This window comes from Physcomitrium patens, chromosome 3 (genome assembly GCF_059467195.1).
Source record: "Physcomitrium patens ecotype Gransden chromosome 3, ASM5946719v1, whole genome shotgun sequence".
NCBI lineage: Eukaryota > Viridiplantae > Streptophyta > Bryopsida > Funariales > Funariaceae > Physcomitrium > Physcomitrium patens.
Window position 1 is genome coordinate 1,489,136 of NC_143412.1, and position 9,515 is coordinate 1,498,650.

At 34.7% G+C, this 9,515-nt stretch overlaps 2 protein-coding genes and 1 long non-coding RNA gene across 4 annotated transcripts; 2 read left to right on the forward strand and 1 right to left on the reverse strand.

The window, feature by feature from the left end:
- Positions 1-1,701: 1,701 nt before the first annotated feature.
- Positions 1,702-3,292, reverse strand: LOC112279645 (uncharacterized). Of its 2 annotated transcripts, none has more exons than XM_073532556.2 (3): positions 3,160-3,292; positions 2,792-2,936; positions 1,702-2,619 (listed from the first exon to the last, which is right to left on the reverse strand). In XM_073532556.2, exons 1-3 carry the CDS (start codon positions 3,286-3,288, stop codon positions 2,522-2,524), a joined length of 372 nt encoding a protein of 123 aa, XP_073388657.1. In that variant the 5' UTR covers positions 3,289-3,292; the 3' UTR covers positions 1,702-2,521. The 2 variants fall into 2 exon arrangements, with proteins under 2 accessions (XP_073388657.1, XP_073388656.1); XM_073532555.2 differs by having other exon boundaries at positions 1,702-2,649.
- Positions 2,567-3,634, forward strand: LOC149989460 (uncharacterized). The gene is made up of 2 exons (XR_016501961.1): positions 2,567-2,707; positions 2,935-3,634. It is a non-coding gene; the product is annotated as an uncharacterized LOC149989460 (long non-coding RNA).
- Positions 3,635-5,747: 2,113 nt separating this feature from the next.
- On the forward strand, positions 5,748-7,119 carry LOC112280626 (oxygen-evolving enhancer protein 3-1, chloroplastic). Its single transcript, XM_024516301.3, has 3 exons — positions 5,748-6,122; positions 6,418-6,713; positions 6,842-7,119. Exons 1-3 carry the CDS (start codon positions 5,846-5,848, stop codon positions 6,935-6,937), a joined length of 669 nt encoding a protein of 222 aa, XP_024372069.1. The 5' UTR covers positions 5,748-5,845; the 3' UTR covers positions 6,938-7,119.
- Positions 7,120-9,515: the final 2,396 nt, after the last annotated feature.

Here is a 9,515-nt window from a genome sequence, read left to right on the forward strand (position 1 = left end):
TGTACCTTAGGATCCAGTTTCAACCTTGGTTTACAATTGGTCCATTTTGGATATCAATTTAAGGATTTTCTAAGTAATTTTTGTTGAAAACTATTATTTACTTTTAAGTTAAAATATCTATAATATTATTTTTTTTAACCTAATTTTTTTTTAATGGTTCTATAAAGTATATAGACACTTTTTTTTTTAAAGATGTATTATTAACATTAAATTATCTTTTATCCTTTTTAATTTCCACTTATATTTTTCAAAGTAATTTGCTACTATATTTTCAACTAAGTTTTTTTAAAATATAATATTTTTATTTTACTTTCATTCAATAGATGTATTATAATACAATATTTTTAAGTTATTAATTGCTTCTAATATGGCTATTTAAAATTAAGAAACTTGTAGGATAAGTTTCAATAATTATAGACATACCTATAGAAATTTAAAAATCTAATCCAAATCTATAGAAAATTTCTTTAATTTAATTTTTTAAAGATATCATCTATTTTATGTATTCTATTTATTTTTTATTTTTATTTATTCAAGTAATATAGGCATCTACTTTAATTGATGGATAGAGAATTACATCAACTATTTTTTTTGCAAAATATAGATTATAGTTGGTTGTCAATTACATTCAACAAATCTTAGACTTTGTCAACTTTGGAAGAAATTTGATTGCTCATAATAGACCTTATTTCTTAGAAAGGAAGATAATTTATGAGATGCCTATATTACTTATATATATATATATATATATATAAGTAAGAAGAAATAGTTAGAATTATGATAGATAGATAATATATTTGATAAGAAATTTAAAATATCAAGCTTAGATGTAAATTAAATATTTTGAATCTTATACATGTGTTACCTAGGATTTATTTAGGATTTGATTAAGAATTACATAGATTTTTTTTATTATTTTTTATTTTATTTTTTAATATTTCTTTAAGATTTATATATGATTTTTTTATTTTTTTATTTTTTTAAGGCAAATTTTGGATTTGATTAAGATTTTATTAGAATTGTGAAGATTTAATTGGAATTTATTTAAGACTCTATTAGAGTTGTTAGGAGCTTGTTGTTGAAATTTCTAATTTTCCTTCCACAACCAAGTATATAGTGCATTCTCAAAAAAAACTTCACATAATATGACAACATAAAATAAATCAAATAAATACACTTTTTCATCCAATACACAAATCTCGCATATTATCCTAACTTCAACCACATTTGTAATCAATATCCACAATAAACAAATATATTAATAAACAATCATATCATTGCTTCAGACTTGCTCAAACAAGACACTCTACTTACCAATTCATACACAAGTCAAGAAGTTGAACCACAAGGTCATTGTCAACATGACTTATAAGAAAACAATCATTTATACATGACACCAACTATTCCTTCAACTTGTGAGACTCTCATCACTACCTCTATAAACACATTATGTCAACATGTACTCCCAATCTATGGATTTGATCAATTGCTCACACTTTCATCACATATTCAATGCTCATACACATACACATGTTCTACAATACATTCCAACTGCATCAATCAAGTTGGCTCCACTATCACCTTTAGTCAAACGAAAGCACACAAACATTCAAACTCAACAACCATGATAAAGCTCAGCACATGTAAAACTCCACAAACCTAAAAAGTAAAGTCAGTGGTAACATGCCCAAACACTCGATATGAAAAATACTTTGAAGTCCTTGCCAAGAGAAACAATACAAGCAATGCACAAAATACTTGTCGTGCTCAAAACAAAACCCTCCGAGACAGCTCCAGAACTGGTGGGCCGAGCTTGACGAGATTCACAGCAGCACCAAGTTACTAAGAAAGTAGCAGTTATGAACGAAATACTCAGGCCCCTGACAAAGAGAGAAAAATCCCAAAAGTGAACAATGGCACTGTAATCAATATTCAAAATGTTATACCCGGCTGGTTTCTATGTAGAACTTCCAATAATATAATTAGAACCAAGAATAATGCTAAAATTACTACACTGGCAGGAACAATGTTGACACCATGAATATACTGCATGACTCTACTTTGAAGGCAATACAAGAAACTAATTGACTTTTGTTTTGTATGGATGGCTTTGCCTGGCTTGGCATCAGCCCCGGCCATGGTTTCAGAACAGGACATCCCGAAGATGAATACTAGGGGAGAGAGACACAATGAGCTATAAGAAGAGATTGTAGTCCACTGGAAGAGAGAAAAGAGAGACGCAGGGATTGCCCAGAAGTAAAGGAGCTGCCTTAGCGAAAGAGTGAAGACATTTTCGAACATATCTTCAAGCACTTCCACACACATCCACTAACGTTACTCTGTATGTCGAGTGAGCAATGCAAAGGGTTTATATTGGAAGAGAATTAGAATTGGGTTTCCAAGGCCGCCATACGCAGCCACGCAAAGCTATCAATCCATCCGAATTGTCAATCCATTCGAGTTGAAGGAAGTACGGAGCACCGCCTGTATGAAGTCATGGGCTTCAGCAACCCTAAACCTCTTAATGATACGTGTTGCGGCTGAGAGCGCTGTCTTTTTCCCGTGTCGTTGAAGCCAGAGAACACCAGGTGTGTATGCGAACCTTCCTTCCTTCGAGTCCTTCCAGCGAGTTGTACCTCACAGGCATATCTTCATCAGTTGCAAAACACTCTACAATGTCATATTTCTATTGACCAGCTAACCAAATGTGAGCCCTGAACTCAATCTTTTTCTCAACTCGTTGATAAAACAAGTATGAACTAAATCTGAAACTTGTGCACTTGGGGTTTACCAGTTATCGCGTCTAAAGTGTTGAGGTTGATGCAATCTAGATTGTCCGTGTTGTGGAGCTGAATCAATCGTGCTAGCAGGCTTGTTAGATGTAGTGTGTTGGTGAGGTCTTTACTCAGATGTGCGTTTGTTGGACCTTGCAAGTTCTGTCAAATGCACAATCAAGTCGAGGGATTTAGCAAAAAAATCTTGCTACACTTAGAAACCAGCAATCTATGGAGCACCCTCTTCTTGGAGAATTCTCAGCTGCAGTTGCACACCAGATGGAGATCGTGGCCCCTCCAAAGCTTTGGACTTCACTTATCGTCAATCAGCTGTCTATGGTTGTAGCATCATCCAACACAGTGTCTGCGAAGGAGTTTGGGATACCTTTCTTTCAAAGATCCACAAGTGGGAAGAAGACAACTGCATTGGTGCAGGGCAATCTGAAACCCGCCCAGCCTGTGCCGCGCACCAATGCCGAACCAACCTGAAGAGCAAAGTAAAGTTAGCTACCATTCTGTTAAATGTTGTTCAGCACCTGGTGATACCACGGCAATTTTTGTTTTTATCCCCGCGTTTGTTATCTGTAATTGAATTGTGCTCATTAACTACAGTCGGGTTTCCGTTCTCCCACGCAGAGACTCTAGTTCTTGATGCCTTCATGTGCAGTAAACTCCATTGCGGGGCCAATGTCATGTTTGCTACCTCAAGGTGGAGAATTGTCCTTGCAATAGGTAACTTAGCATTTGAAATTGCAATATACTAAAACTATAATACAACTCAGAAGTCGCCCTTCTTGTACTGCTCTCTGCAGAGATTACAGTGCCTTTTTCTGCTGCATAGAATGATTCTTCACCACCTAGATTTTGTTCATGATATGAGGATGGCATGACTGTTGGATTGATAGAACAAATGAGCTTTGTGAAGAATCGTAAGTTCAAATCCTTTTTATAATTCTAATTGAATTCAATTACAATCTGTCACTATTGTTTAATTGTTTATAACAAACTGCAAACAATTGTCTATTCAATTACAATCTGTCACTATTTATTCAATTAGAATTGTTTGCAGTTTATTAACTTTATTATGGATAATTAAATGTTTTGTAATCTCTACGTGACTACTTTCTTACATTAATTAATTTTTAATAATTTAAAATTTACTCTTGAGTTTTGGTGTGTGTACATATGAATATGCTGGGATTTTGAAAAAACAAATCACTAGATGTTTTATTTTGAAAGGTCTGTGCATAATAGAGATATTTAAAGTACATGCTGATTCCTAAAAAAATTGATTAAAATCAATGTATTACATCAGTAAAACTGAGATTTAAAATATTTTGTTTGTTAACCTTATATAATACAGTTAAGATTTTAAAATAAAAAAATAAAAAATAATGATATATATAAAAAAAATTATTGCAATGAAAACATAAGATCATGGACAGCATTTGATATAAAAAAGTAACACTTAAATTAAATAAAATGGCTACTAGTGGATGGTTTGGCCATAATGAAAAAAATATTGTTAACAAATAACTGCAATAATCTGATTCTTTATTAGTATTCAACCTTTTATTTTGATTTTTTTTAAATCTAAAAAGAAATGGGTTATATAATCTAAGTTATATATTTAATTTATTAAAAATATTAATTTAGTGTTTATGTGTAAATGTGTGTGTATGTATGTATATATATATATATATATATATATTGCCACTTTGCTAAGCACTTAAAATTATAAATTAGATATGACTTCTTGAAGACTTGGATTGATATCTAAATTATAATGTAAAGAGAAAACCAATTACCTAAATTAAAAAAAAAAAATGTATATTTACATATACTTAAACATACATACATATATCATTAATTTTTGGCTATGACCAAAGGGAGAGGGGACAACAAGGGGGGTTGTGTTGGCATAGGGTGGGAACTGGGGTGGCGGGGTTGGGGTATGGGAACAGGGATGCGGGATGGGAACAGGGTGGGGGACATGGAACTTGTACAAAAATGAATCATGAGTTGGGATGGGGGTGTAGCTTTAACAATTCCTTATATATATATATATATATATATACATACATACATAGAAACAAAGATTACAAAAATGTTTGTCAATTTTTTAGAGATTTATTTTGATATTTAAATCAAAGAATTTTTAGAGATTTAACAACTAATGAATCTAAGAAATATTTTAACAACATTTTTTTTATATGATACTTGGGTTCTATTTTTAATTATACAAAAATGTTGAATTTTAGAAGATATATGACATCTTAGTTCTGAAACAAAACCACCATTTTTTTCCCTTACCTAACAAACCTTAAACTCCACATCACATGATAATCACTTTAAATCATCAGTTATTTGTGAATATTTAAGAAAAAGAAAAAAGAAAAAGTTAAATGAAAATAAATCACTACTATTATACATTTATATCAAAACACATAGTATATTCATACATATATTCACATTTCAATTTTAATTTTTTCCTTTTTTTTCACATGCAAATAAATCACTACTATTCAAAGATTCCATGAAGCAGTGGTTCATGTCAACGAACTTTCTAGAAGACGGAGTTCCACAACTGCAGAACTAACTAGTGAGAAGAAGTGGTGAAAGGCCCTGCGCCGCCCAAACCTTGAGGCCGATAACCGGCGATGCGTGAAAGGGCCCTCATCACCACGAGCTCGCCTCCACCACGAGCTTCCCGCCAAGGAGAACCCAAGCCAGAATCCGAAGCGGCCAGGCTCGGGGAGCTCGGATAGCCTCGGCCATCATCGAAGGAGAGGATTCGCTGGCCCGGGTCCCGGGCCAGCCAACTCCCACCCTCCATCTCCCCACCACCTCATCCACACCTTATCCGTTACGGGCAGCCCGGATTCCCTGGTCCAAAACTTTCCTCGGCTGCCCGTGACGTCGCAGGTGGCGTTCTAATACACTCGCCGGGACTTTCATGGGGCGTTGTGATTCAAGCCTTCCTGCGACGTTGCGGTGATCGGTTCCTCGGCTCCATCGCGGATCCGTGACGACGACGACGACTTGTGACCGGTGTTATTGTTGCTGCAGCGATGGCCAACGCAGTTGCATGCATGGCGGGTCTGTCCCAAGGCGCGAAGCTGGGGAGCAGCTTGGCCGGGACTAAGGTGGTGAGCAGCGGCAGTGGTATGGCCGCGGCCGTGCAGTGCGGCCCCGTGAGTGTGCGCGCCCAGAGCGAGGAGGCGCAATCCCGCAGGGGATTCTTGAGCTTGGCCGCCGTGTCCCTGGCTGCCACTGCTCTCGCCGGCAATGCCCGCGCTCTTGAGGCCATCAAGCTGGCTCCCCCTCCACCCCCCTCCGGTGGCTTGCGTAAGTGTCGATCCCCGTTGCCTCTAAGTGGAAAGTAATGCGAATCGCTCATCATAATATCTCAGCATGTTGGTGAAATCTCCTTCATTCGAAACTTTCCGTGCACATGGCCGCATTCTTACATATTGTTAGTAGAGGTTAGGTTAGATTTAGCATTTGAAACAAACCCGTGGAGTACAGTAGCAATTGTAGTTGTGGTTCTTACCGTCGAATTAAGTAGTTTATCAACTATGGAGTACCGGGTTGGAATGTGGGCGTTTAACATAGCTGAGCATATTGTTCGGGTTTATTTCAGCCGGAACCGAAAACGCTGATCAAGCCCGAGACACGGATTTGCCTTTGAAGTCGAGGTTCTACTTGCAACCCAAGACCCCTCAGGAAGCCGCGGAGCGTGTTAAGACCGCAGTGGAGGCCATCAAGGAAGTCAAGCCCTTGATCGAAAAGAAGGCATGGCCATACGTCCAGAACGGTCTGCGCTCGTCCGCATCGTACTTGCGATACGACCTGAACACCATCGAGGCATCCAAACCTAAGGCTGACAAGAAGGCCTTCAAGGCTCTGACCGCCAAGGCCCTTGATACCTTGGACACCGTAAGTTCTCATCCTGTTTGTTCGAGTTTCTCTCAGATATTGGGGCTTTCTCCACGACGTGTCCGATCTTAAAACACTTCATTTCTACAACCAAACTCACAAGGTATGTTGTATGTTGTTCTTTGCAGTTGGACTACGCAGCGAGAGTGAAGAGCCTACCCAAGGCTGAGAAGGCGTACGCAGAGACCGTTGCCTTGCTCGGTGAAGTTATGTCCCAGTTATAGATCTAGGGATCTGCATACAATGTAACAATAGAAGCCTGAATCTTATGCAACCGGATACTTTCCCTTTCATGTGCATTTGTCTCTGCAAGCCTGCTGGTTTGAGAACGGTACATTATGCCTGTAGACATCACAAGTGATTCTGTAAGCCCGTAATTTGTCGACTATACCACATTGTTTTATCATTGAAGCAGTCCCTAATCCTCCTGTCCTGTGTGTTTCATACTCTGGCTGTTCCCCTGTCGGAATGCATCTTGATTCCAGTGTGTGTCACGAAGTATCGTGAGCAGAATTCGTAGTCAATAATTGAATTGAACAGCCTGCTAATATTCTGTAAACATGATCAGTAGTAAGTCTCTTGAAATAATTCCGATGAAAGCCAACAGTGTAGTGCGACTAGCCATATACCGTCTGTCTTTTTAGTAAAAATCGCAGTTATTTCTATAATCTCCTATCGTCATTAATCAGCTAGTTTACATTCAATCTATGCACCCACTGCATACATAATACGAACTAATTCCATCAACCAAATCAGTTTTGATCAGTAGAATAGTATAAAAATCGGAAAAATGCGAAAAATTCTTTCCCACTGACTTTTTGAAGAAACAGTTGATGAAATTGACTTATCCATTCAACTCCATACTCTACATCCACATCTTTTACACAATAGTCACAAATCATCGTACAACATAGGAAAATTCTTACCAAACTAATTCACTCAACCAAACAGTGAAATTCTCTCACCACTGGTACATCTTTCTCACTCTCTAACCCTTCAATAAACTCGTCACAACAGATTGTTATTACATGATGAGATACTTCTGCACACATTAGAGCACATTGCATTGTGCAAAGGATGTATTTCGATGGATTGTCGAATTGACATCTTTACATGCAGTCAACTAATCAATAATATGCCACTTCCTATTGTAAATTATCCTCTTTGACTAAATGAAGCATGATGGATGAGAGGCAAACAGTGCATGTTGTGGGACGAAATAGGATGATTGTCTCAAAAATTGTATAATTCAAAATTTTATTTACTTTCATTTGACTTCTAAAAACGCAATTTTTAAAAAAAAAAATCGTATTCTATTTTTGGGTCTATATTGAAATTAAATAATGGACTGCCAATTGCGCCTTAACTATGGAAGCATGCTACTTAGTTAATTCAAGTTGTGTGGGGTGAAATAAGATTTAGCATTATCAATTGGGGTTGTTGCATTAACAATTCTCTAAATTCATTACATTGTTATTATTTAAGAATCCTAGTTCATAAACAATCACAATATTAATGTAAATTCTACATACTAGAAAAACTTTCATAATTATATTTCTACCATTATTGATACATTATTTTTACTTTTTTTTAGAAAACTTGGAATTGGATTTCAAATTCATTAATGGCTTAGCAATCATAAAGAAACTAACAAACAAAAAGGCTGTTAAAACATTTTTTTAGTATTTTTGAATTACATCAATTGATAAATAAATGTTTGGTTTTTCTCTTTTTATTTATTTATTTATTTACAATCTTTTCTTTTACCATTTTTGACTTTATGCTATTGATTATAGAACATGCCATTAAATTTTTATTTTAAATCACTAATATTTATTTTTTTACTATTAACATATAATGAGTTATTATTTAGTTTTTTAAATATTATATTAAAGTTTATATTATATACTATGATATTTTCAATACAAAATCATTTTTACTAATAATTAAAAATATCCATCTATTCTTTAAGAATGTTATTATTTTATAAAATTTTAAATCTCAAATAAATTAAAAATCAAAACTAATTAGTTGATAATATTTTAATTAAAACAATTTAATCTTTGATAGTATTTTTTTTATAATCTACTTTTATTTTTATAATTTTTCTTTAAAATCAATATACTTGAAGATATTTTTTAATCATCTAATGTATGTAAGTTTGTAATTAATTTTATATTAAAAAAGAATCAAAGAAAAAAATTAAATTATATAATAGATTCTCTTTTAGTAAGTATATACAATTAGTACAAGAGGTATTGCCACTAGTATGGCTAACAACAAACATGTTATTGTCATAAATTAACCTTACAACTTCTAGATGCAAATTTTGTAATGCTATTGATTATATTCTTGTATTGAAGACTTTGTAATTGCTTGAGCCCCTTGTAATAATGGCATAGGCACTTTACCTGCTAACATTTTACCATTCAATTAAAAGATCCTTGCTAGTTTAAATTTTGAAGCCAACAAGTAAATACTAGGAAATATAGATATATTTAATACTTTGTAAGCCAAAGTATGTATTGTATTTTTAACACTAGTATCTTCATCTTGTGTTGAAGTTGAAATAGAAGGCTTTGTTGTAGAATTAACATCCATAAGGCCATATGATAAAAGCAATCACATATGAGTATTAGCATCTTCACAATTACTTGGATGGCCAAATAAATGTTCTAGTGCCTCATTTGCTATAGATGCCATATTTTTAGCTATTATTTAGGCAAGTATAGTAGCTACAACAACCATTTGTCTTCATGCATTGAACATATAATTTTTTGGAGAAGAAAAACTACTTCTACC